The sequence below is a fragment of the Pleurodeles waltl genome, chromosome 4_2, assembly GCF_031143425.1.
Source record: "Pleurodeles waltl isolate 20211129_DDA chromosome 4_2, aPleWal1.hap1.20221129, whole genome shotgun sequence".
NCBI classification, from domain to species: Eukaryota; Metazoa; Chordata; class Amphibia; order Caudata; family Salamandridae; genus Pleurodeles; species Pleurodeles waltl.
This window is the reverse complement of record NC_090443.1, coordinates 117,027,597-117,055,531: the sequence shown is the minus strand read 5'-3', so window position 1 is coordinate 117,055,531 and position 27,935 is coordinate 117,027,597. Positions and strand designations below refer to the sequence as shown.

General features: G+C 44.8%; 1 protein-coding gene across 5 annotated transcripts in view; it reads right to left on the bottom strand.

Moving 5' to 3' along the window:
• Positions 1-1,065: 1,065 nt before the first annotated feature.
• The window catches only part of POU6F1 (POU class 6 homeobox 1), a 200,750-nt gene continuing 173,880 nt past the window's right edge, over positions 1,066-27,935 (bottom strand). For 3 of the 5 annotated variants that reach the window (XM_069230901.1, XM_069230902.1, XM_069230903.1), the window contains one exon: positions 1,066-4,389. In XM_069230901.1, the coding sequence (XP_069087002.1) occupies positions 4,044-4,389 (346 nt within the window). In that variant the 3' untranslated portion in view covers positions 1,066-4,043. The remainder of the gene's footprint in view (positions 4,390-27,935) is intronic. The other 2 variants (XM_069230900.1, XM_069230904.1) reach the window with 2 other exon arrangements.

The window sequence follows — 27,935 nt, the reverse complement described above, 5'->3', positions numbered from 1 at the left end:
GTGGTCGGGTCACAAGTCATGACAGGGACGGAGCGGGAGTGCACAGCACTCTCCTCAGTGTGCATGTGTGTTTGGCTGGCCGTTTTGGGCCGGCCAAACACACATGCCCACTGGGCTCTCTCCAACCCGGCACCGTGTTGCCGGGTTGGAGAAAGCAGGCAGAGGTTCCCAGTCTGCCTCGGAGTGCCAAGCCAGGGCTCTCTGGCCAATCCGAATGCATGAGAGCTGCGTTCAGACTGGCCGCAGGGCAGGCTGGGAACCTGTGCCTGCAGTGGAGACAGAAAAGCAGCGCGGCAGCAGGGAATCAGGTAAGTGCTTTTTTTAATTTTTATTTAATGCTTCTGTGGGTCGTCATCCCCCAATCCCCCACCACGCTCCTGCCCCTCACCTTTTCCACGCCGCAAGTCACACCCGGGAAAATATCCCTCTGCAGTAATATGGATTAGTATTACCAAATCCAATCATACATATTTTTTAAATGTAGGAAGTATGAAAGGCTAAGGCCCTCATTATAACATTGGTGGTATTAACTTCATACCGCTACGGCGACGGCCGTCAAAACACCATCGCCGCGGCTACCTACCTTCTCCCGTATTATGACCGTAGCCGGAATTCCGCCAGAAGGATGGAATTCCGGCTGCAGCCATGGCGGTAAGGTGGCGCTGCTGCCAGCAGCAGTGCCACGCCAATAGACTGCCGCAGACCGTATCATGATCCATGATACAGAATGGCGGAGTTCTGCTGGCGGATGCTGCTGCTTGCAGCAGCACCCTGCCTCCTGCCGGAGGCCCCCCACGACACAGGTAAGTCGGGTGCTCCGACAAGGGAGGGGGGAGTTGTGTGTTTGTGTGGGGGTGTGGGTGTATGTTTGTCTGTGTGTGCATGCAGGTGTGTGGCATGCGGAATACGTGTGTGCATGCATGGTTGTGAGTGTGCGTGTATGTTGTGTTGTCTGAATGCATGGGTGCGTGTATGTATGTCAGTGTGTGTGGATGTGAGTGTGAATGGATGTATGCATGTGTGGGTGAATGTGGGTATGAGTGTGTGTATGCATGTGTATGATGGTGCGTGTATGTCGGGGGGGTCTGGAGGGGGAAAGTTGGGGAGGGGGGACGGAGAGACCCCAATCAGTGACAGGGAAGGAATTCCATGTCACTGATAGTGCCTACCGCCATAGTTTTCGTGGCGGAAAGGAAGCCATGAAAACCATGGTAGTAGGTGGGGTCATAATCCCACGGGTGGGACAGTGACGGCTGCCTGGCTGGAGACTGAAGTCTCCAGCCCGGCGGCTGTTACCGCCCTGGCGGACGGAGTGGTACATTGACGGTTAGGCCTGAGCCAAACCGCCAATGTCATACATTGGGGAAGAGTACTGCCAGCCTGTTGGCAGTACTTTTCTCCAAAATACCGCAGTCCGCCAGGGTCCTAATGAGGGCCTAAGTGTCCTTTCCAGGGATTCCAACCAGTGACCTGCATATTTACACCCACAGCATAAGGCATGCCCAGCTTGGTGTTTGAAAGTACTTCAATTCTATATGTAGAATGTAGTCGTTCTGTCAAATATAAACTCATTATTTACCTGCCAACTATGGTAAAGTAACAACTCTACGTGTATTATAAGCTAGGAATAATAATTTATTAATATATTATGTGCACACATACTCACACGGTATCTGCCCTAAAAGTAAAAGTGACAAACTGTGGCTTGCCTCTAAAACTGATTGTCTGTGCTGGTTACCCGATAGAGGCTTGCATGAGCTGAAAATGTCCCTGATATGTTAAACGTTTCCCAACAAATGAATAGTCAACTGATTTCAAGGGTTCATTTCAATATTCTTTTAGAAAGTCTCTGAGACTGGAAGGGTCTACCCCATCTTCACGGCTTTTATTTTTATATTTTGACACTACTACTAAGATGCTTCAAATGTGTCACTGCTGAAATGTCTCTCAACCATAAGAGTATTAGATTCAACCCTTGGGTGAGGTGCTAGTGGTAGAGGTCTACATGCTAATCATTACTGAAAGTTATGTTATGGAGAAGTCATTGAAAACCCAGAATGTTCAGTGTTATTCCCAAAAAATAAGGTTACCAAGACCAACTGAGGAGGAACCCTGTTGGAAAAGGGAGGGTGCAATGAAATTAGGAGACAAATTCAACTGAAAACGCCAAGTAAAAATCACATACAAGAATTACACAGCGTCCCAATCAGGGGGTGGGGGGCTGACACGTATTAAAATGGGTGAGTCGGGTAAAGGGGACGGGGGGCATGCAGGGGTGGCGATGGAGGGTTTTAACATTTAATAAAAAACATACCTGGTTCTGATGGCCACCCCGTACTCCTCCCGTCCCAGCATCTTGAGATACTCCTTGTGCAATCCTCGTATTGCTCTCATGTTATTACCAAGCATGAGAGCAGCACGGGGATTAGCCTGAGTGGGCTGGTTTACCGCTCGCTCAGGCACAGGGAGTCTGTGCTGTTTCTTCAACCTGTCTGTCATATACAACTGAGTTGGAGAAACCTAGGTGTGCATGTCTGTTTGGCCGGCCTAGAACAGCCGGCCAAACGGACATGCGCACTTTAGTGCACTCCACTACTCCTCCCGCTTCCCTCGGCCCAGCCTTGCCCCTCCCTGCACATGCTGGCTCAGAGTCAGCAGTTAAAAAATAAACCACAATGTAGTTTTAATTTTCAGCTGGTGGCTCTGAGCCAGTGGGGCAATGCTCCTTCACCATTGCGAAGGAGCCGCAGTTGGTCCCATTATCTTCCAGTGAGGGCAGCTAAAGGAGAACAGGATCACAAAAGATATGTTAACAGGCTAGATTATATACCTCAGTTTTAACAATGGGCCGGTAAAATCAGCAGATGGCAAAGAAGATATTTTTCAAAGTGCTCTAAAATCTGCAGTTCACAAAAGGGGATAATTTGAGTAGGTCAATCTCTCAAAGGTTCTTCATTGAAAATCTACATCTTCAGTTAAAAAAATTGAAACATTTGGTTATTCACTTCATTTTCCAGCTCTCATCATTTAACTTGACCAAATGGAAGCCTAGCAGAGGCTGCATACAAATGTACTTAAAACTATTTCCGATGTCTGTGTTGTCAATTCTGTCCAAAGTGGATTTGTATTTCAGAAATATAGTTCATTTTACCGCTCCTGTTGTTCTTTTCTCACATGCCACTTAGATGATAACTAAGAATAAAACACATAACCTGTTATTATAATAACAGCAGTCCCAAATCTGTATGTAAGATTATCCCATGTTTCAAACTCTCCCTGTAAATTTCTGTAATTTCTATTTTCTCTTTCTAATTTCTGGTCTTGGCTCCGTTTTCTGTTCAAAATATGTTTTAAAATAAAATGTACAAGTGACCTTTTCCAGGTCTTTTGGTTCTTCACAAAACAGTCCTAACTTCAGTGCTCTTCACAATGTCTGGTGATTGACACCACCAAGAGCATAACATGGTTGAAACAACAGTGCAACGGGTGCTCAAATTTGGCGCTCACAATAAAGACAGCCAACATAAAGCACTGGGTGCTCAGCTACATGTGTGAAGTCAAGGTTCCATCACATAGTGTCTGGACCAGAATACCATCTGCTGCTACTCATAAAGCAGCAACTGCAGGAGTGACCAGGGAGGGCAGGTCAGTGGATTTGGTACATCATTTCAAGACCTTCCTCCATCATGGTCTATTACATTGCTCAGCTTGAGACAGCTAAAGGGTAGCTATTTGGCAGTTCATCATGCTCTGGTTATAGAAAGACACTGACATGATGAACCACACAAATACAGCCTGTGAATTCATTGCAGTGCAACTGTATAGCCATAGAAGTTGTGAGTGCTCCTACAGTAGTTCTCTGCTGCATTACAGGACTCTGGCTGCCAGTTAATGTCTAATCGTACACTTGAACATAGCAAGGACCTATTGCAAGTTATACAGGCAGGATGCCCAAATAGATGGCTTCAAAGTGCTCAGCGCAAAGAATGTGATCAACTATCAACACTGTGATAGAACTGTCTCTTTTGCCCAATCCTTCATCTTTAAGGAATCTGAAAGATATTAAGCTTGCTGGTATTTTTGAGTGTCTGCCGTCTATTGCAGAACCAGACCCTCACAACTTCTCGGTCATAATTCAGTTCCTTAGCGATCTCGGTGATCTCCTGGCCAGTAGGGAGGGCATTCTTCTCGAAGTAGGCATTGAGGATCTCAATAGCCTGAGGGGTGAAGGAGGTTCGACGCTTGCGTTTCTTTGAGGGTTCTCCTCCCACAAACTCCATGAGGTTCTGCTGCCCTTCCTGGTTCCGCAACTCTGCCTCGTTCAGCCACTTTTCCAGGACCGGCTTCAGCTTCTGTGCACTTTTAGGAGTGATGTCCAGTTTCTCAAACCTAAAGGAAAATCAAACATTAGAAAGTACTGGGTTCTGTCATGATGAAAATCTTATTAGAATGGCATATTTTTAGACCAGTCCTACTCATTTTTCTATTAACTTCTAGATTCTTTCCTTCACTGCAAACATAGCCACCAGATCTGCATGGTCTCACATCAACACACAGATGGTAAACACATTGGAAAAAGGTAGTCTCAGAATTATAGTTTGTCAAATTATCGACCCTTCATACTTCCCTACAAAAAGTTTGACCTGTTATAAATTCGTAAATCCACCTGACCTTCCTTCTCACGTCTTCTAAAAGTAGGTTGATTTACAATTCTAACTTGTGTTCTAGCATATTTATAGGCACAGCTCAGGATTGGGTTAAGTGTCTGTCAGTATTTATGTAGGACTATACTTATAAATAGTCATTATCTTGGCCGTCTTTATTTGTGAGTCTGTTTATGCAGGCTATATTTTCTAAGTTGCGTTTTCACATGATCAAGGCTCTACTATTAGAATAAATCCTGCAACTGACTTCTGTTGAGTCTGCTTATGCTCTGGTATATTCCTGCCCCTGTTATTACAAGCTTGTTCTTTGGTTCTGTTTCTCTTATTCCCTAACCCCATCTTCCTGTTTTTGGCTATGTTGCTGTATCTGTTTCTATCCCATGTGTTCCTGCATCTTCTGTTAGCCATTGATTATAGTCTCTTGGCTGCACTCTTCCTGATTTGCCTTTTTACATACAGACTCCTTGCCTGGTTTTCTGCGTTACTGTTTGTCTGCATATTTCTATCTTGTCTTGTTTGAGTGGAGATCTCTACTATCATAGTCTACAGTCTGCGCTCTTCTTGACCTGCCTTGTTACATGAAGACTCCTTGCCTTGTGTTCTGTGTTCCCATTTGACTGCATATTACTGTCTGGCCTAATTTGAGTGGAGAGTTTTCCTAGCCTTGTTTATTACCTAGTGGCATGCCTATTTCTAAAACGTTCACTCTCTCAACTTTGGCTGGGTTACTGGAGACACACATGGCTAATCAGCTTAAAGATCTCTCTTCTTAATTCTCACCAAATTAACTTGCAAAGATACAGCAAAACAACATCTACATTTGTTGGTAGAAAGTATTGCACTTATCCAAAAAACAGAGGGGGTGTTATTGTGACTTTTTGTTTTTTTGTCTTTTTTGGATTGGAACGACCTGATACAATATTAATTTAATTAAGTTTTTACAAAAGTGTACGGTCAACCAAATTCAAAGTATTTTAGCAATAATAGTTTAGTATTAAAGCATACACCATATGGATTTGCTATGAGAATGTATGCTGTGTAATTTTGCAGAATTCAGAAAATTATCCTTAAAATACGATAAGTCAAATACTGCAAACGGGAAAGGGTCAGGATTCAACAAAGGATGCTTTGCCAAAGAGGCCTCTGATGAAACAGAAGGTTTTGTTAATTAACATCATGAATCAGCCATAAGTCTAACTCAAATTTCTACACTCTTGTCATCTGTCCCCTCACTCTACCTCTATTGCTAACTGGGACCAAATACTGGGAGAGCAACCTTGTATGATTTTAATATAAAATAATTAGGACTGATTAAAATGATATTAATTATATTATTTCTGACTGCGACTGCTGGCAAATTCACCCTATTAACCCTTTTGTTTTAGAAACTAAAAACTGGACTGAATTAAGGAAATTGTGTCAACACCCACAAAGTGGGTGTTGTTGGTAAAGGAAGTTCAAAGGGAGCCCCAAGGATAGCATTTTATGTTATAGCCTTACCCGAACCTTGGGACAATCCTGCACATAGACTGTGTCCTGTTGGATTGCCATTTTTGCCTCAAACGCCAGGAGTTAGAGTGGAAGGGTAGTATTACAAAGTGGGAGGATTCATGGTATAAAAACCACAAAAAGGCAATTGGGCACATGGTACTTATTTTCTCGAAGCCCAATAGATATGCAATGGAAGGGTAAACGTGGCAGAACCAACCCATATTTCAGACACCGCCTTCAGTCAACAAAAAGGCATAAGATGCAACAGAAGGTTGATGACACCTTTTTCCCCGCAAGTGAGTGGGTCCCCAAGAAAATGGAGGGGTATTGGGTGATCTTACAACTAAACACAAACAAGGAAAGGAGAAAATGATGAATGCAAAGTAAAGTTGTTAACAAAATGGTTTCCTACTTGTGATTTTAGTTTTGCAGCTTGAAGAATTTTCTGGATTCCCATGCTGTGCATTTTTCCACCATCTAGTGGTTAGGTCTGGAATATTTCCCTTGTGGCTGTAGTACTTCTTCTATTTTCTCTTTCGTTTCCTTTTTTACTGCTGGGCATTGACTGATATACCATTTTGTGCTTTATCCAGCTCCCTGTGATGTAATACGCCCTCTCCTTACGCTGTTTCCATGGTCGTCATCTTCAGATTCTTTTTTTTTGTTTTTTGCTGATTTTCTTTTTTTTCTTTTTCTTCCCCATCTTCTTGGGGAGGTGGGCTGATCACTTTTGAATCCAGAAAATTCTTCAAACTGCAAAACTACTATTACAGATAAAAAAACATTTTGTTTTGCAGCATGAATCTTTTCTGGATTCACATGCTGTGCACTGATTTTGTAGCGGTTTTATCCTTTATTGAGATTGCTGGGTTGAAGATGGGTTTGAATTTGTAAATACATGCTTTAAAATCTTTTGTCCCACCTGTGCGTCTTTGTTCACTCCAATGTCTATACAATAATGTTTGTGTGAATGTGTGAACTGATGACCAAGTAGCTGCCATGCAGATATCCTGAAGTGTAATATTTGGTAAAAAAGCAATAGTGGCTCCTTTTTTCTTTGTAGAATGTGCCTTTGGTGTGTTAGTTAGTTGCACCTCCGCTTTTGTTGACAAATTTGGATAGTTTGAGAAATTCATTTAGCCATAGTTCTTTTTGTCACTGCTATTCCCATGTTATTGTTTACAAATGAAACAACTGTTGTTTTGTTCTTTCAATATAATACGTGACTGTTCTTCTTGCATCTAGTGTGTGCAATGCTTTCTCAACTTTAGTTTTTGGTTCTTGGAAAAAAAATTGTATTTGAGTGGATTGGTTAATACAAAATTGTGAAATAACCTCTGGAAAGAAAGAAGGGGGTTTATTCTTAGAACCATTCTGTCTTTATGTAGATATTGTTACTGTACTGCAAGTGTCTGTAGTTCACTTACAATGCGGAGAGATATCATAGCCACTAGCAAGACAGTTTTAAATGTAAGCATTTTTAACTAAACTTTATGTAAAGGCTCAAAAGGGTTGGTCATGAGTTGCATTAACACTAAATTTAGATTCCATTCTTCCATTGGCACCTCTCTGGGTGGTGCTATTTTCTTTGTTCCTTCCAAAAAGCTTTTTATGATTGGGGATGTGAATAAGCTTTCCGCTGCACAACCCCTGTTTTATACCACAATTGCATCAAAATGTACCTTTATGTGTGAGGTTGCAATCTAAGAAATATGTGAGGTATTTAAGCACTGTCACATCCAAACTGATCTGATGTAATAATCTTGAATTTGTGCTCCAATTGTAGTATTTTTGTCATTTTGCTTTGTAACGTCTTCTGGTTGTTGATCTTCTTGCTTCTCTTAATACTGCCACTGTCTTTTCAGGTATGTTTAGATGTCCATATTTTATGTCTTCAGAAGTCAGGCAGCTAGTCTCAAAGATTCTGGGTCTGGACAGAGTACATTGCCTTTTTGCATTGATAGCTGATCTTGTCTTCTTGGTAGTTTTGAAATGTTTCCTTGATACATTTTGTATTAGTTCGGAGTACCAAGTTTGTCTTGGCCATTGTGGCACAATCAGAATTATTTTTGCGTTGTTCTGTTTGCATTGCTCGATTAATTTGTGAAATAGTGCAATTGGGGAAAAAGCGTATGCAACTTTTTCTGACCAATTTATCGACAGGGACCAGTGGCGTGGGTGCCTGGAGGCGAAGGTTGGGCATTTGAACATGTTTCAAATAGATCTAATGTTTCCCATTGATGAAACATCTGTCTGAGTACTGATTGATTCAACTCCCACTCATGGGTGGATATGGCCTTTCTACTTAATTTGTCCATTCGAACATTGTCCTTCTGTAGTAGATGAATCACTGTTAAGTGTATCTTTCTTCGTAGTGCCCAAATCCAAATTTCTTGTGCAAGTTTTGATAAAGGTTAAGATTGTGTTCCTCCCTGTTTTTTGATATAAAACATTGCTGTTGTATTGTCTGTCTGGATTAGAATTGCCTTTCCCCACAACTGTTTCCAAAAGGCTTTTAAGAATAGGAACACTGTTTTTAGTTCCAGGATGTTGATACGTTGTACTGCTTTTCTTTTCCCTTCAAAATTCCTCTGATTTTCATTGTGCCCAAGTGAGCACCTCAACCTAAGTGAGAGGCATCCGTAGTGATGATTACTGTTGGGGTTGGTTGTATAAATAATCTTCCCTCTGTTAAATGAATTTTGTTCCACCATGCCATTTCCTCCTGTATCTTCTGAGTTACCACTATATCAGTGCGTAATTTTTAAATAAAAATGTGCCGGTGCTCAATGCTCTCCTCTTAAACATGCAGCTTCTGCAATTAAATGCCCACCCAAGGAACACTGAGGTAACCTAATCCTGAAGCCATCTCGGGCCTCCTTATTCCATTTACAGCCAGGGCCTGCCCCTTCAGCTCACTCTTGCAGCTTTCTGCTTTCTCCCATTGTGACGCTTTTTCATTTTTCTCTTCCTCTATCTTTCCTATGTGTGTCTTGCTTGCAGCAAATGCTTGAGGCAGACAAATACGTGCCGGCCCTCAAATATAAGTGCCGGTGCCCCACACCGGAAACAACAAGCACAAATTAAGGACTGTACTAGATATTCCTAACTTCCTATTGTTTATCACCATTGTGACTGTAGCCATTCCTGGATTGGTCTCATGTAGTCTCGCGTTTGGTATTAAAGGCATGCAAGAAGCCATCTTTCCTAGTATTTTCCCCACTCTCCTCGCTGTCAGAGACTGACCCTTCTGGTAGTGGAGAGTTTCCTGTAGAATAGATTCTATTCTCTTTTTGCTGGGATAAGCTCTTGCCTCTACTATGTTGATTCTTGCTCCTAGGAAAATATTTTCTTGTTCTGGTTTTGTTGATGATTTTGTTTATATTTAGTGAAAATCCGAGCTTGTATAGAGTTGATACAACTTTTAGAACATCTTTTTGGCATTTATTGTAAGAGTTTGCTCTTTTAAGCCAGTCATCTAAGTAGGGATATACAGGTCTGCCCTGTCTTCTTAGATATGCTGCCACCGATGACAAGTATTTTGTCTACACCCTTGGTGCAGATTTGATGCTGAAAGCTAAAACCTTGAATTGGTAATGTTTGTTGTTCACCACGAACCGTAAGTATATTTTGTGACCTTGGTTCATTAGGATGTGTAAGTATACATCCTTTAGCACTATTGTTGCCAAGTAGTTCTCCTTTTAGAGTTGTGGGATGACCTCTTGTAGCTGTCATTTAGAATTTTAGTGTTTTGATAAATTTGTCTACGAATCCTAGATCCAGAATTGGACAAAGACTTCCATCTGGCTTTGGAATTAGGAAATAAGTTGTGTAGTTTCCTTTGGTGATTTCTTTCTGTGGTACTTTCTCTATTGTCTCCTTTTGTAATAACTCTTCTATTTCTTTTTGTTAGTCTTGAAGCCTCTTCCTTTGAATGTTTCTTTTTCTTTGGTCTTTTTGTTGGAGATGTCTTGATTAATTCTATGCAATATCCGAATGTTATTATATTTAGAATCCACTTGTCTGATGTTACTTTCCTTCACTCCTGGAGAAAGTTTTTATGCTTCCTCCCACAGGTGTCTCGTGTGAGAGATTTATTTGGGTAATGCAGTCACTTTGAGGCGGAGGTTGTCCCAACTTTGTGTGTTTGAGCTCTTCCTCTTGGTCGACCGTGAAAGGGTTGCCATGACTGTGACTGGAACTGCCATTGATGAGATGATGACTGTGTCTGTGGAGTGCTTTGAAATCCTTGATGAAATGAAGCAAAAATAAAGTTTACCCTTTCTGATGGTCTTCTGGTGACAGGAGTTCCTATCCTTACATTTCCTCTGAATTGTAAGGTCCCTTTTGATTTTGCTGTGTCGTTACCTTTATTAATTTGTTGAAGTGTGTCATCTACTGTACTTCCAAATGAACTGTTCCCCATTGAACAGTGCATTTATGATGTTTGCTTGCACCTCAGGCTTCCCTGAAATTGTTAGCCAAGTGTGGCGTTTTAGAGTAGTTCCTACATCATCTGTCTGCTTGCTGATTTTAAGCACAAATTGGCAAAATTTTTGCCTTCTTCCATAATTGCTGCTGCTATTTTGAGGTATTGTTCCGGAAGATGCCTCATTAAATCTGTTATTTCTTCCCATTGCTGATAGACATATGTATTAAGAAGGGCATTGGAATTAGTTATCCTCCACTGATTAGCCGCACCCCTTTCAAACTTTCTTCCAACCAAGTCCATATTTATCCTTTCTTTGTCTGGGGGTTGCCCTGTAGTTGTCGGGATATTTTCCCTTTTCCTGGCAGTTGCCATTATAACTGAGTCAGCAGGTACAGTGCCCTTAATATAAGCTGGTTCTTTGGTACTTTTGGTATTTTGCTATTTATTTACTCAGTCCGTGGAGTTATTGCCCTGCATACTGTGGGGCCCTTAAAGGATTCTCTCCCGTGATAAAGAATGCCCAAGAGCCTGGGCAAAAGTTGGTTCTTTGTTTGAGATGGTTAAAGAGTTTCTAATAGAAAACATGATTGTGTCTTTTCTTCGTTCAGTGGGGCTCCATATTTGTCAGCTGCCCTTTTTATTACCTACCCATACATGGTTCTGTCATAAGATGTGGATGATCTTGATGAGTAAATGTCAATACCCTTTTCAGGAGATTTTGTCTCTAAGTCTTGCCACTGAGTCTCTGTAAACTCTGAGCCATCCTAATCCTGGAAGACTTCGAAGCTCTGGTCTTCCTCTCCTTCCTTGAAGAATATTTGCTGTTCTTCTTTCTCCTCCTCCTGGGGTTCTGGAATTAAGGCTGGTTCCAAATATTTGACCTCTATTTGTTGTTCTTCCATTTGTAGCTGAGATTTATGTGGGATTCTGTATTCTATTAGTGAAGCATTAAAATATTTTTTCTTTTGTACTAGAGCCGCCATTTTGGCTTCTAGATGCTTTTTCTTCTGTTCCAGTTAGGCAGCTCAAGTCTTTGCTGTTGACTACTGTCGAAGATTTTCTCTTTATGGCGTATATACCACCATTTTTTTGGGGGGTTTCTGCCATCCTTGATACCTTTGACATGGAAACATCTCGACTTGGATCGTCCTTTGACATTTTGGTCTTTTCTTTATGTTTTCCTCCTGCGGTATCCCTATGAAGGGACCCGAGGGCATCTTTTTTGTTGCTGAGGCAGATTTTATCGATTTCAACTCTGAAAATATAGTTCCCCCCAGAGTGTATTTTCAGGTTTACCTGAGTTTTCTTCTCTTTCATTTGTTTCAGCTCACCCTCGCCACTTTTAGCTTCCCATCGAGCTTTTACCTTCAGTACCCTTGATGATGCTGTCGTCTTTGTCGCTTGAGAGTCCCAGATCTTTCAGGGAAGGTGCGGGTTTCGGTCCCTGCATGCCATGGTGCGCCCGCCTTTGTTTTTGTCTCACCTTCAAAGTCTTCACCTTGAACACCGTGCGCACTTCACAGCTCTCACTCTGGTGTTCGAGAGGTAAGTAAAGATCACTGACCTGGTGTTGAACTTTTTGAACAAATCTGTGGTGTCAGTTGGTGTAGAACTTAAATGGTGTCTTCTCCATCATGCGGATCGAAGAGCTGCCCATACGGACATTTCTTTCCTCAATGGTGTTATTTTAAATGGTACCTTATTTGACAATGCTGTGTGAATTTCTTCTGAATCTTTGACAAAAAACTTTAACACAATCCACTTTTTCTCCACAATTTGGGGACCCTGCAGCTGTGCATCCACACCCAATGGCAGAAAAAAAAGAATCTGAAGATGGTGACCACGGAAACAACATAAGGAGAAGGTGTATGACATCATAGGAGGTTGGATAAAGTACTAAATGGTGGATGTGTCGATGCCCAGCAGTAAAAAAGAAAAAGAGAGGAAAGAGAAGAAAGACTGTGGCTACAAGGGAAATATTCCGAACCCAACCTCTAGATGGCAGAATAATGCACAGCATGTGAATCCACAAAAGCTTCATGCTGCAAACCCATCTTTATAAAGTGACTGTAGGAAGCTATAGAAGTACGAATGAGTGTTATATGCAGCAATAACCCAAGGCTTTCATTTGAAACACCACTTTTAGGACAATATGATGCAATGTTGTATCCTTTCCTCATGCCTTTCTAAATAAAAGCAGTTTGACTTCTATCAGGGGTGTAGGAAGTGGATCAGAAGACTGACAATATCTTTAGATATTTTCTGACTGGCGCGTGGGAGGGTGACCTATTATGTAACCCATAGGTTGGTGAAATCAATGTCCACACTACATGGAAGGAACAAGAAGCTCATACCAACCATGGTTACAGGAATCTAGTTCGATCACTAGGTACCATAAGCTGGTTCTAGACACAGAGGCCATCCTAAACCTTACAGCCTCCAGGCTCCCTGTTAGAAGACTGCCTGCCATAATTAGGGGTACCTACAAATTAGGCATGAATTTCTGTGACTTTAGCAGAGCTACTGCCATTGTGACTCCTCTGAAGGAACTTAGGTTTTGCTGCCTGGCTGTCCCATTTAATAACAAAATCCCAAAGTACAGTTTATTATTGAAAAACAAAAAATAATGACAGTTTCATGCTGGGTGTTTTCTCCCAGTACGTAAGTGCTCATTTCTTTTGTTTCTTGTTCAGGAATACCCTGCTGTGCCTGCCCAAAATAGGAAAAATGTACCCAGGAACGATCACCCTACACAGGGCTGATGTGTGAAGTCAACATGTTTCAGCCCTATGTGAGAAGTCTAAGGGTCCTGGGCTTTCTTCAAGACTAAATCTATGTTATGCCTCACAATAATGACAGTTTTCTTCTCTATGAATGTCGCCCTAACCATCAGTTTCTAGTCAGGACAAATCACAACAAACAGTACATATACATGTATATATACACATAAAGAATGCAAGAATATATGTTTGCCTTTTCCTATGACATAATCCCTGATGGTGGCAGGAGAAGACCAAATAGGTGCATCTGCAACATGGTACCCCTGCCGACTATGTGACTACAGGGACATGTCCCTAACTCCTCTTATTTAGGTTGACTTTCTGAAAGTTCAGGGCTCCAAGGTGATTACCTTGTGGAAAAGGTACAACGTGCATTTTCTTACATGCCATGGAGTCTAATTTTCTGAGCCTAATCTGAGTCTGTTTTTTCCCCTCCCCAGATGGATGTTTGTCACTGGATCTGACTGATCGTTTCCCTAGAGAAGGGTGGGGCCAGGGTAGTCTATCAGGCAGAAATGAACACCATTCTTCTGATTTCGTCTCTTGGCACTCTGGATGCCGAGCTGCCACCGGTGAGTCTTCACTTTGCAGCTCCAACTGGCCCTATCGTCCCCGTGCTTGTTGCCTCGGGTCAGACTGCAGCAGGCAGTGGGTAGTGACGCGCAGCAATGAGCAGGAGGAGGTTACAAGACCCTGCCGCAACTGCAATCGCATCCTTCAGGCCCCTGCCCAGGCCTCGCCCAGAACCCAAAACCATCTCAGATCTCCATACCTGACCTCCAGCACCCCTAGTGCCCACGACTGAGAGGCCAGGGGATGGTGAGACAAGGCAGTGTAACAGTACAACAAGCGGGGCGGGTTGGGCCATGCCAAGTGGATATCATGGACCCTGCCGTGACCATTGCAATGCTTTCTGGTCTTCCACACCAAGCTACCATAGAGCTCTCCAAGCAAGCAAGACAAGTCAACCTGCGAGCAGGCTTCTCATCAGGCAACAGGCCATAAAAAATAGTTGCGGATTGCCTGGCCTGTCACCCTGCAGCTTTTTGGCTCCTCTACACCCCGACCCCAGGACCCGCATGGTCAACACCAGTGGCAGCATTAAGCATAAAGGACCATCAAGGAGCATTTAAGGGGCCACAATAAGACACAAAATGGTATAGAGGGCAACAGAGGGAAATGGCAATAGGACAGAAGATGCAAGAAGGTAGGAGCAACACTGCAAGGAGCAGCAAGGGCAAGAAGCGCAGAGCAAACTTGCATGGCCGCTTGAAATACATCATTGTATCACCCAGTGCCCAGGTCAGGACCCTTACTCTCACCATGTCAAAGGAAACCAAAAACAGACTGCCAAACACACACACAAGATGGTGCATCTTTAACAGCAACTGAAAAAGCACAGCAGACAAACAGGGTAGGCAGGTAAGGCAGGCAGGCCGCTGGGTACGCTAGGTAGATGCCAATAAGGCTTCCTACCCGGAGGGTTTTGGCATTCCAGAGACACATGGAGGTGGCTGATCTAGGTATCAGTGCGGCTGGTACGACAGGAGCTTCCTCTGTACCCTCGGGAAGAGAGCCCCTGTCCCTCCTGCACATTCAGCAGAAGCCTGAGGCTAGAGAAAAAGCGTTGCCAACAATGAGATCTGGAAGACTCAGATCTCCATCAGCAACAGCAACAAGGAGAAGGAGAAATCACACCAAGAGCAAGCACCCTAAGTCAGGCCCAATCACACTAACACTGTCCCAAATTCAAACCCACAGAGTCTACGAGCAGCCTTCCTTCTCAAACGGTGTTTGGTTTCTTTACAAGAAAAAAAGACACCTTAGCCAGTGAGGCCTCGTCAAGCAGCAACGCCACTGACCAAGTCATCGCAGGTAAAGGCTTCGAGCAGGAAGGAATTGGAGTCTTTACTCAGAGTGTGAATTAATTGGATTTTGAACTCAAATGTAAGGGCCTACTGAACTCACTATTTCAACCATTTTTCCATTCCACATTCGGCTCACCAACTACACAGGCCCCATGGGCAGAGGTCTGCTAGCACTACCTTCTACGCAAGCCCTCCTCCTATCACAAGGCAAAAGCTAGCAAGAAAAGAATGGACCCCAGTCTCTCAGCCAAATACAAGCAACAGCCAAAACTAAAACAATAAGTGTTGAGAATTACAATTCTCCCCCAGCCTTTCCTGGTTGAGGAGCCAAAATTCAACAAAAAGGAAACAAGTCTTTGCAGCTCATAATAATGGACCAACTGAGTGGGGTAGGACAGCAGCAACCCTGAGTGCTGAGCTTTACACTTAGACACGTTGAAAGTTTATTGCCATCACAGCTTCCTGTAATCAGCACAGTTAAAGATTCAGGTCAATTTGCTAAACATGATGGCAACATACAGCTCAGGAGGAGACGCTAAATTGGAGACGCTACATTGGAGACCCTAAACAAATTAACCTCCAAAGTCCAGATAGATTCAGAGGCTGTATTCGCCTCGGGCTGTTGTGTATCCATATTGGAAACACTATGTACATTACTACAGTTCTTAAGCAGTCTTGTTGAGGAACTGAAGAAAATAGCAAGCTGGGAGCACCATGTAACCAATGAAAAAGAGACTCCAACCATACACCCAAGACCTAGGAGGTGCAAGCCCAAGCCCCAAAGATTGAGACACCTGCCCGACAATATTACTCATCTATGCAAAAGCAATCACTTTTGGGGCAGGTGCAAATCAAAAATTCTCTACGGGCGTGCAAGAGACTACTCCAAATCCACCAACCCACCAAGTGGCCACACAAGCCATCACTTGTGACATGAGCCATTGTAATACACCCCTACACGCACCAGCGCAGCCACGAATTAAGGCACCCTTAGCAACAAACCCACATGGGCTGTCTCTACAAGGCCTGGCTAGAAGCCCTCCAGGTAACATACATCAAACCATGGAAGGCGAGGGCAAGGTGAGGAAATCCCTAGCCAAATCAAAAACGCAGGTGGCAACCTGTCAAAGAGTGCACAAAAGGCCCCATAAACGACAGAAACATGACATTAGAACTGCAGCACAGAAGACAAAGGGTGCGAGGGGAAAGGTATTCCTAATTCTTAACAAAAATCAAACTCGGACAAGCACATCAACCTCCGATGGGGAAATTATTCACAGCCACATTAAGGCTAATCCCTGCATGGGCGAATACTCAACCTTAAGCCCCAGCAGGACACGAGTAAGCTCATCTCCAGTAAGCGTGCCCTTTAGTAACTGTGCACCAGCATCCAATGATACACAATTATAGGAGCGCAGAGCACCTGAAGCTGAAATGGTACCGAGTGACTACAGTCAAGCACTTAACAAGACAACCAATGACACGGAAGGGCTACTGGCGACCCAAATAAGCAACTAAGTTCTGCTGGTGCCCCAATATGCCTCATTAGGTCCCCATGACACACTAAATCGTGGAAACCCGATGACACTCTTCAAGAACATCAAGTCCCTCAAATTTTTAAATCATCAGGTATCTCCTAAGTAGCATTTGTAATATCCAGGGGGTCCCAAATGACAGAACCCACTTTGAATCCTATATCATCATCCAATGTAGCTCAAAAAGTGCTAAATAGAACCTTTTAAGAATGGGGAATCAAGATCTCACCTGATAATGACATCTACTACCTAGCTCCTCTAGCAAACACTCAGGTGTCTATGGAGGCGCGTCACTCAGAGAAAATCTTGCACTGCACTCGTTGCCCAAAACCCAGCCTCTGCGAGCCCATTACCATGTAAAACAGACAACTATGATATGCGTGCTGGCATGAAGCAGTCATTCCACCCCTACCCTCCATACTTAGAAATCCCATAGGTTCTGCAAGATACACTCTACAGTCTCAAATACCAACCACTAACATGACTCTGGATGTGTCTCATCAATAAAATCTGACTGGTCTGGCTCCCCTTGGTATTGACAGAGAAGAGGGATTTATGAATGGTGAAAGCAGTCCAGCCACATGCCACCAAGAAGCAGGCCACCGATAACATCAGACTGATGGCACCCTCATTCTTAATATGTTCGTGGAACATATCTGGAGTCAAGAATAAGGCTACAAACCCGGAAGTGGTTGAATACCTCAGACAGTTCCAAGTGATACTGTTGCAAGAGACACGGTATGGATATTCAGTGCCCCTGGTGGGGTACATGGAGACTAAACTCTGCAACAAGGGTCATGCAAAAGGCAGCCAGGTCATTTATACTGCGCTGCAACTAAACCTTCAAGTTAAATCAATATCATGTCCAGAGAACTGGCTCCAGGAAGTCAAAATAGAGGGCTGGGTACACAAGGTGAAACATCCATTAATATTACTGAATGTCTACATTAACCCAGAACAGAAGTCAAAGTTGTCAGAGGTCCCGAGTCTAGAAACAACAATCATAAATGAAATCAGTCAACAACCACAGATCATAATATTCTCTGTGGACTTCAATGCTAAACTCTCAATTTCTCAGGGAAAATGATGACTATCTCCAGTACAAGATGAAATATGGAACATTCCACAACAGGCAGTGCCTCCATTCATATGTAGTGACCATCGGGGCATACCGCTTACCTCAAGCTTAACCATTTCAGGGCCACAGAGCCTCAAATGGAGATTCACAGGGGACATAGCCCCGGCTTGGACACATACCTCAAAAAGATCCTTCACTGTCATAGATTACACAGCAGCCTCTTTGGCTTTTTTAATACATTGCACATTTTAAAATCGAAGAGCCTGAAGAAAGTGACCACAATCCACTGATAATAGCAGTTAACTCCCTGCCTGAAGCTCATGCTCGAGCCAATATTTTATCCTCTTGCCTAATATCAGAAAACCTGAAGCAGCTGAGCTGGCAAGCACAAAGGCAGAATGAAATTCTATCAGACTGTATGAATTTATTAGATGAATGAATATCTAAACAGAGAATCACACCATGGATGTAAAAAAAATCATCTTTGAAAAAAGGACACACAATTGGAATACTGCCAGTTAAAACGCAATCACCTGGTGAAGGAACAACAAGACAAAGTCAGGAAATTGAACAAAGAGTATGGCTGGTGAAAAAAACACCACTCAAGATCCATTCTGAGCAAAGATTCTTCATACATGCAACTCCGGGGACTCTAAAGCCTTTTGGAAAATAATCCACAGGCTAAACAATGAAAACACTGCAGTTTTGGGGGCAAATATAAGCAAGGCGGTATGGTACCAATACCTGCGAAAACATTACTCAACACGGCAAGAACAGCCATTGGCAACCACAGCCGAAAGAGACCCAACAAGACTCCAGCAGCCTCTTGATACAGATCTATCCACCAAGACAGCCTGACCTACAGGACATTCATAACGATGGGACTTAGCAAAGAGGGCAGCAAGTCCAGAAAACAGAAATAGTCATGGCAAAATCTGGGTTAAAGCAGCTAAAAAAGGAACAAAATCCAGAAGAAACAAATCCAAAATAAATAGAAACAATAACACGGAGTCAAACTGATGGTGCTCCAGGTCTGAATGGTCTTCCCTCTGCACTGTGCAAAACGAATCCCAAACTATGGGCAAAAAATCTTAGCCTTCTTTGCAGCGCAGCGAACCTTTATTTATTTATTTATTTATTTATAATTTTATGTAAACAACACACAACATAAAATGAAATACCACCATGGTCCTTCCAGTAATAGATCAGTCAGCTACTTTAATCTATCTTCGGCTCTCCAAGCTCTCCAAGTCTCAGTAACTCTTATGAATCAGGCAGAGGGAGACCAAAAAACATTGCTGAATGTCCATATAGTAGTATGCCCCTGCCGGAAGGACCTAACGGATCATCGAGTCCAAGGGCAGGACCAAACAGTTGTGGCAGAAAAAAGGGAAAAAAGGAAAGCAGAAACTACAAAAATAAAGAGAGAGAGAAGGCCGGGAGGAGCAAGCACAATTCTCAGCAACCATTCTATACAACCTTATCCCATTGTAGAGTGAACAGCACTCATCACCTCAACGTACCGATCCGCAGCAGGTTCTTCAGACAGATGCAGATTCAAGATAGGATCGAAGCGGTGCCCAGATGTCTCGTGGCCTGGTGCCAGCCGGAGTCAACTCCCAGTAATTTGTTAATTGTTCCTGGCAAAAAGCGGCATCTCGCAGCCAATCCGATATCTGGGGAGACCGGGCCCGGCCCCAGCAAATTGCCACCCTACGCTTAGCTAACAATAACATCATGCCAACCAGGCGCCGCATTGTAGTCTGCACCTCATTCACCCCTCCCAGCAGCGCCATCAAGGGAGACGGAGGAATCTCCAGCCCAATCATCTCAGAGAGTACACAAAAAACCCTTCCCCAATAGGCACATACTGCCGGACAGGTCCACGCCAAGTGCATAAAATCAGCAGCAGGGGCCCGGCATCTTACACAGGTATCATCCGTACGCAGCCCCATAGCACATAAACCTCTGGGGGTGTAGTACAGACGGTGCAAAAACTTAAAATGTATGAGGCGTAATCTGTAGTTTGGTGACAACTTCTTCATATGCGTATAGCACATCCTCCAAACATCTTCTGCAAATTTCTCACCCACATCTTCCGCCCATTTCATCCTTACAGACAGCCCCGTCCCCTCTCCCTGCCCCTGCGTACTGCCATACAGCTTAGTGATTAGCCTCTCAGGCGTCCGCACACTCCACAACACTTCCAACGCGCGGCAAGGAGTTGGGGTCGCGGGCAAGCAGGGGTAGCGAGCGCGCAGCATAGCGCATATCCTCAACACATAGAACCGGTGGAGAGCAGTGGCCGGTCTATCCCCCAGGATCTCCTCCGGGGACATCAATCTGTCATCAACAAACCAATCATCGAGGGTTATCAGATCAAAGTCCCGTAGGAAACTCCGCAGCCGCGAGTCCTGAAACATCACCTCATCTCCCGCCGCCACCACATGCATAGACGGTGCAAACTGCACACCTATCCCAGAACGCTTCAGCAAACCCGACCAAGCCCGGACCGTGGAGGCCACCGTATCAATGCCCCGAGGGCGAGCTCTGTCCAAATTGCCCAACACTCATTCGAGCCCATCCGGCCACACCGCATCACTTTCGGGATCCAGGTGTGGCAGATAGCGTATCGGGTTGATCCAGACAGAGCCTGCGCGCAGAGATAATAGAGCTCTAGATCAGGGGCCGCAAGATCACCCAGCTCAAATGGCAGCACCAGTGTTTTCCAGGCTATGCAAGGCTGACCACCCGCACACACCAATCGGATCAGCGCAGAGCAAATGCGCTGCAAAAAACTAGCCGTAAGCACCAGCGGAAGGTTGAGAAACAGATACAAAAACTTGGGCAGCACAAGCATCTTAGCCGCCGCAATCCGTCCAGTCAGGGACAATGGCAAGGAGCGCCATGCCGTGACTCTGTCATCCAGCCAGGCCATGGCCCTACCATAGTTGGCAGGCCAGAGCGTGTCAACATCCCAGTTCAACCAGATGCCCAGATATTTAACAGGACCGTCCGCCCATGCAATAGGGTAGCGGGACCGACACTCTGCCATTCCAGTCGTCAGAGGCAGCACAACCGACTTAGACCAATTTATCGCCACTCCAGATATGTCTCCGAACCTGACAATTTCGTCCAGCAAAACATCCAGGTTTCGCATAGGATCCCGTACATACAGTGCCATGTCATCAGCGTACATGGAGATCAGAATCGCTCTCTGGCGTAACAGCATCCCCCGCTCACTGTGGTGCTGTCTCATAAAGGCTGCCAGCGGCTCCATCGCAATCGCAAAAAGCAATGGTGACAGGGGGCAACCCTGCCTAGTTCCACGCGCCACCTTGAAAGGCTCTGACACGCATCCGTACACCCTCAAGCGAGCCACTGTCGCGCCGCGCGGTGCGGCGCGAGCCGAGAGCTTGACTTCTGCCGGGCGTTCGGCTCGGGCCGCGCACCGCGTTATTAAGACGCGGCGCGCCCCCAGCCTCTCCTGCGCGTTTCGAGGCCCCAGATTTGCTTGGGGCCTCGTTCTTCCTTCTGCCTTTCACTGTCCCAGGGGTCTCTGAACCCTCTTACCTGTTTTTCTTCGTTTCTTTGTCCTTCTTCTTTTTTGCAGTCTGTTGTGTGCCTTTCTTTATGTTTTTTCCTCCTTCCCAGATTCCTGTGCTTTCCCAGCATTCCTTGTTCCCTATTCTCTATGGTTCCTCTACTATTCTGTTCTATGTATTGTTTCCCTATCTAAGATGGTGTCCTTTTACTTCCTGTGGGTCACTTCCTGTTTTTTGGTATATAAGGGCTGTGTTTTTCCTCTTTCTTTGCGCTGCAACACTTTCTGCTCAGTTAGTGTCTTCGCTCCTGATTTCCTTGCCTTTTGGTTTTGGATTCAGCATTCTGTGTTTTCTGATTTTTGCTCCTTTTGGATTCCTGTTTGTTTGTTCTTGTTTTTCTCCAGGAGTCTTCCTGTTTGGAGGTTTTTTCCCCTTTTTAAGGGGTTTTTTCCCTCTGGCGCTACTTTCTGAAGGGCACGGTCTGTTCTTGGTGTCTCCATTGCCTACAGCACCGTGGCTACCAGAAAGAGTCGCCCCTTTTTGGGCCAAGGCCGAACATTGAAGATTCACGCCACCAGATCTGCAAATTCCAGGCGCAAGCAGCACGTGAGTCGTGACAGATTGCAGCGCCAAACCATTCCGACGTCCTCAAACACCATGGATAATACAGTGGCGGCTGCTGCAGATCCGGAGCAATCTCTGTTGACCACGATTCAGCAACAAGTCCAGGAATTGCAACAACTACGTAATGAAAATGCTGCGTTACGACAGGCTTTGGCCCTCCGCACCAGTGATGTTCCGACAATCTCCGCTTCTACCCCTTGTTTCTCTGGTGAACCAACCAAGCTTCGCGAGTTCTTGGATGCTTTAACGGTGTATTTCGCCTTCCGACCTACTCAATTCTCCCACGACAGGACCAAGGTGGGTTATCTTATCAGTGCCTTATCCGGTCCAGCCTTGGCCTGGGCAACCCCGATGGTGTCCTCCAACGACCCTGTATTGTCAGACTATTCCGCCTTTGTGAGTCGCTTCAAACAGATGTTTAGTCGTCCTGGATTGGAAGCCTCCGCTGAAGAAGCCTTGTGCGACATCCAACAAGGCTCCCAAGACGTCCTGCAATATATAACCCGTTTTCGTCAGCTGGCGGCAGAGACCACTTGGGTGGAACGTACTCTGGTAACATTATTTCGTAGAGGACTCAAAGAAGAAATAAAGGATGAACTAGTGCATTCTACCAGAGCGGAAGATCTTCGTGGCCTGATGGATCAAGCACTGTCCATCGAATATCGTCTTCAGGAACGGAGATCGGAGAAGAAAAGGAGTAGAGGGTTTGCCCAGCCAAGTAGCTCACGTGCTTACCTGCAGCGTTCCGAGGAACCTCGCACTCCTGCTAGAGACATCGAAGGGGAACCCATGCAGGTGGATACTACCCGAGGTCCGCTCTCTGCTAGTGAACGAGAAGACAGACGCAAGAGAGGGTTGTGCCTGTATTGTGGTTCTGCTGGTCACATGCTCCGTACCTGTCCAGTACGTCCGTCCAGGCCTTCGGGAAACGCCACCTCCCGTCCTCTGTAAGAAGGGAGGGGACGGGATCTACAGCTATACCTTCCATCAGCTCCTTTAATGACAATACAACTGCCTTGTTCATCTTTCCGGTCCTGTTACAACTTCCTGACGGTCGTCAAGAAAAGACTATGGCATTACTAGATTGTGGTGCTAGTGGTATATACATGGACAAGACGTGGGCTGCTGCTAACCTAGTTCCTACTCAAGCAAAAGAAGTACCCGAACAGGTACACACTGTGGATGGATCTTTGATATCCTCTGGTCCTGTAGACACCACTACCCTGATGTTAAGTCTACAGGTGGGAAACCATCAAGAACACATCTCCTTCGATCTTATTACGTCCCCTAACCATACCATCATTCTTGGAATTCCGTGGCTCATCAGACATAACCCATATATAAATTGGGTTACCCGGACAGTCTCTTTGTCTTCGCAATTTTGTCATGAGAACTGTTTTACTTCCGACAAGTATTGGTCTCCGAAAAGATCCTTAGCTACTGAAGGTGCCACTGGTATGTCCATTAATACGGTCCAAGGGATCCCAGACCACTATTTGGAGTTTCAGGATGTTTTCCAAAAACCGTCAAAACCTGTGCTACCTCCACATCGAGAATATGATTGTGCAATTCCATTGGAACCCGGCACAATTGTTCCTTTTGGGAGGATGTACTCCCTCACGGAACCCGAAAAGGAAGTTCTAAAGGAGTATCTGGATGAAAATATACAGAGTGGTCTTATTGTTCCATCGTCGTCTCCGGCTGGGGCCCCTCTCTTTTTTGTGCCCAAGAAGACTAAGGATCTTCGTCCGTGCCTGGATTTTCGAGGTCTGAATAAAATTACCATTAAAGATCGTTATCCTTTGCCTCTCATCAGGGACATACTGGAAGCAATCAGAGGGGCCCAACGTTTTACTAAATTGGATTTACGAGGAGCCTACCACCTTTTACGCATAAGAGAAGGCGACGAATGGAAGACAGCATTCAGGACCCCATTTGGCCATTTTGAATATAGGGTTATGCCGTTTGGTCTTACTAACGCCCCCGCAATCTTCCAGAGATTTATGGACTCAGTGTTTTCAGACCTACTGAATCAGACAGTCGTGATCTACCTAGACGACATTCTTATTTATTCTAGAAATCCTGAACTCCATACTTCCCATGTTAAACAAGTTCTTCAAAGACTTCGTGATCATCAACTATTTTGCAAACCAGAGAAATGTGAGTTCGACATGACGGAAGTCAAATATCTGGGCTATCATTTAAGTCCCACCGGCATAGCTATGGATCAAGAAAAGGTACAAGCTATCCTAGAGTGGCCTTCTCCTTCTACCATAAAAGAAACACAATGTTTCCTAGGTTTAGCAAACTTCTATCGACAATTCATTCTAGACTTTGCCAGTCAGACTAGCCACATAACTCACACCTTAAAGAAGGACAATTTAAAGAAGGGGTTTGTCTGGACTGAGGCTGCTGAAGCAGCCTTTCAAAGCTTAAAGAGAGCCTTCACCCAAGCCCCCATCTTAAGACATCCAGATACCACCAAGCAATTTATAGTAGTAACTGATGCTTCTGAGAGAGCCATCGGAGCTGTCTTACTCCAACGACAAGAGGATGATGGCCTTGAACATCCTGTTTTCTATTTGTCTCATATCCTTTCCACAGCTGAACAACATTATTCCGTACTTGAAAGGGAATTATTGGCTCTGAAAACAGCCTGCCTTGAGTGGAGACAGTTTCTGATGGGTTCCAAGGAACCATTTGAGGTGAGGACAGACCACCGTAATTTACAATGTTTAAGAAATTTTGTATGCCAGAATAGTCGTCAGGCCCGCTGGGCCTTTTTCTTCAGTCAGTACGATTTTTATATTACATATATTCCAGGATCTCAAAACATTCTGGCTGATGCTCTGTCTCGCCGATATCCAGAGTGTTCTCCTTCCTCATCCCAGTATCTTCTAGAACCCAGTAAGATCATTGGAGTGGCTCAGTCTTTCCTGGAAGAAGTACAACAAGAATACGCCAACCTATCGGACCATGACATAGAAGAACTAAGACCATTATTGTACAAGAAACAAGGATATTTTTATTACCAAGACCTGATATTCCTCCCTACAAACAAGGTGCAAAAGAAAGCATTACAAATGTGCCATGATTCCCCTGTAGCTGGTCACAGAGGCATCAAAGCCACACAAGAACTACTTTCACGATTTTTCTGGTGGCCTACCTGGAAACTGGATGTGGAAAAATACGTTCAGGCCTGTCCCATATGTGCCCAAGTCAAAATACCTCACACCAGACCGGCAGGATTACTACAGCCTTTGCCTGTTCCATCGGCCCCATGGCATACTATCTCTACTGATTTTATGTGTTCGCTCCCACCATCAGCAGGAAACCGGGTTATCATGGTCACAGTGGATTCTTTCACAAAGATGGCTCATTTCACTGGCCTAAAAAAGCTGCCTACTTCTCAAGAACTAAGTCAAATATTCATAGATCATGTCTTCCGTCTCCATGGACTTCCACATACCATAATATCTGATAGAGGACCTCAGTACATCTCCCGATTTTGGAAGCATTTTTGTAAAACCCTGAATATAAATAGAGCCTTGTCTTCAGGGTTCCATCCTCAGACCAACGGACAGACTGAGCGTCTGAACCAAGGACTAGAGCAATATCTTCGATGCTTTTGCAATTCTACCCAAAGTAACTGGAGCACTTACCTCTCTTTAGCTGAGTTTTCCTACAATAACTCAGTCCATAGTGCCTCCAAGGTCACTCCCTTTTTCTGTTCCTATGGTTTTCATCCTACCTCTTTCCCTACTTCTCCACAATCCAACTCTCCTCTACCTGCTATTAACTATTTCTCCAAACGCCTTCTCCAACTCCATAAACTAATTCGATCTAATTTGTTACTTACCAAGAGGTATATGAAGAAGGTTGCAGACAAGAGACGTACAACCAATCCAAATTATCATCTGCAAGATAAAGTCTGGCTCTCCTCCAAATTCTTGCCCTCACGTCTCTCTCAAAACAAGTTCACACCTCGTTACTATGGGCCTTTCCGTATTCTCCAGTTGGTCAATCCTGTCACTGTCCGTCTTCACTTACCCCATACATGGAAGATCCATCCGGTTTTTCATGTTTCTCAGCTTAAACCTTATGTGCCTGATCCTTACTCACGTCAGTTTCCTTGTCCACCTCCTGTCCTTGTGGATGATGCTCCTGAATATGAAGTGCAGGAAATTTGTGACTCTCGTCTTTTTCATAAACGACTTCAGTATCTGATTCATTGGAAGGGTTATCCTCTCAGTGAATGTTCATGGGAAGATGCCTCTTCCGTTCACGCTCCTCTCCTGATTCAACGCTTTCACCGTTTATTCCCTCTTAAACCTGGGCCTTCGGGAGGGGGACCTACTGTCGCGCCGCGCGGTGCGGCGCGAGCCGAGAGCTTGACTTCTGCCGGGCGTTCGGCTCGGGCCGCGCACCGCGTTATTAAGACGCGGCGCGCCCCCAGCCTCTCCTGCGCGTTTCGAGGCCCCAGATTTGCTTGGGGCCTCGTTCTTCCTTCTGCCTTTCACTGTCCCAGGGGTCTCTGAACCCTCTTACCTGTTTTTCTTCGTTTCTTTGTCCTTCTTCTTTTTTGCAGTCTGTTGTGTGCCTTTCTTTATGTTTTTTCCTCCTTCCCAGATTCCTGTGCTTTCCCAGCATTCCTTGTTCCCTATTCTCTATGGTTCCTCTACTATTCTGTTCTATGTATTGTTTCCCTATCTAAGATGGTGTCCTTTTACTTCCTGTGGGTCACTTCCTGTTTTTTGGTATATAAGGGCTGTGTTTTTCCTCTTTCTTTGCGCTGCAACACTTTCTGCTCAGTTAGTGTCTTCGCTCCTGATTTCCTTGCCTTTTGGTTTTGGATTCAGCATTCTGTGTTTTCTGATTTTTGCTCCTTTTGGATTCCTGTTTGTTTGTTCTTGTTTTTCTCCAGGAGTCTTCCTGTTTGGAGGTTTTTTCCCCTTTTTAAGGGGTTTTTTCCCTCTGGCGCTACTTTCTGAAGGGCACGGTCTGTTCTTGGTGTCTCCATTGCCTACAGCACCGTGGCTACCAGAAAGAGTCGCCCCTTTTTGGGCCAAGGCCGAACATTGAAGATTCACGCCACCAGATCTGCAAATTCCAGGCGCAAGCAGCACGTGAGTCGTGACAGCCACTGGCTGCGAATATAGCAAACATATCCAGTTCACAAAACGACTACTCATCCCCACTCTCTCCAGGAGCACAAACAGATATTGCCACAGCAATGAGTCGAACGCCTTAGTAGCGTTCAAAAACACCACCACAGCTCCATCATCGACAGGAACTGAGCCAGCAACAGCAACGAATGTACGTAAGTCTTGTGCCGTGGACCGCCCCGGTATGAACCCCGACTGATCCGGCAGCACCAGTTTCGTCATAAGAGGCCGCAGTTGCGCCGCGATCATTTTGGCTAATATCTTATTATCAATGTTAATCATCGCCAGGGGTCGGTACGAATCACAGCTAGTTGCAGCCTTCCCCGGCTTGAGAATCGTGACAATAAGTGGCTCGCGCAAAGAGGCCAGGAGCACTCCATTCCGCAGTGCCTCGTCATAAACCTCCAGCAAATAGGGCGCCAGAATGTCTGCAAACTCTTTATAAAATGCTGAGGTCAATCCATCCAACCCAGGGGCATTGTCTCCAGGGAGGCTCTGAATAACAGCCTTCATCTCTTCTATAGTAAAAGGAGCATCAAAGTATTCCCTGTGTACCCTGTCAAACCAGATGAGGCTAATGTCTGAGAAATATCCCCGAATCACCTCCACAGGCACCGCGGAGGGAGCAGAATAAAGATCCTGGAAAAAGGTAGTAAAGATCCTCAGAACCTCAGACGTACCCGCCACTCGCTCCCCACTCGAATCATCCATTTCAGTCACATAGCCACTAGCCCACGGCCTGCGGAATAGATT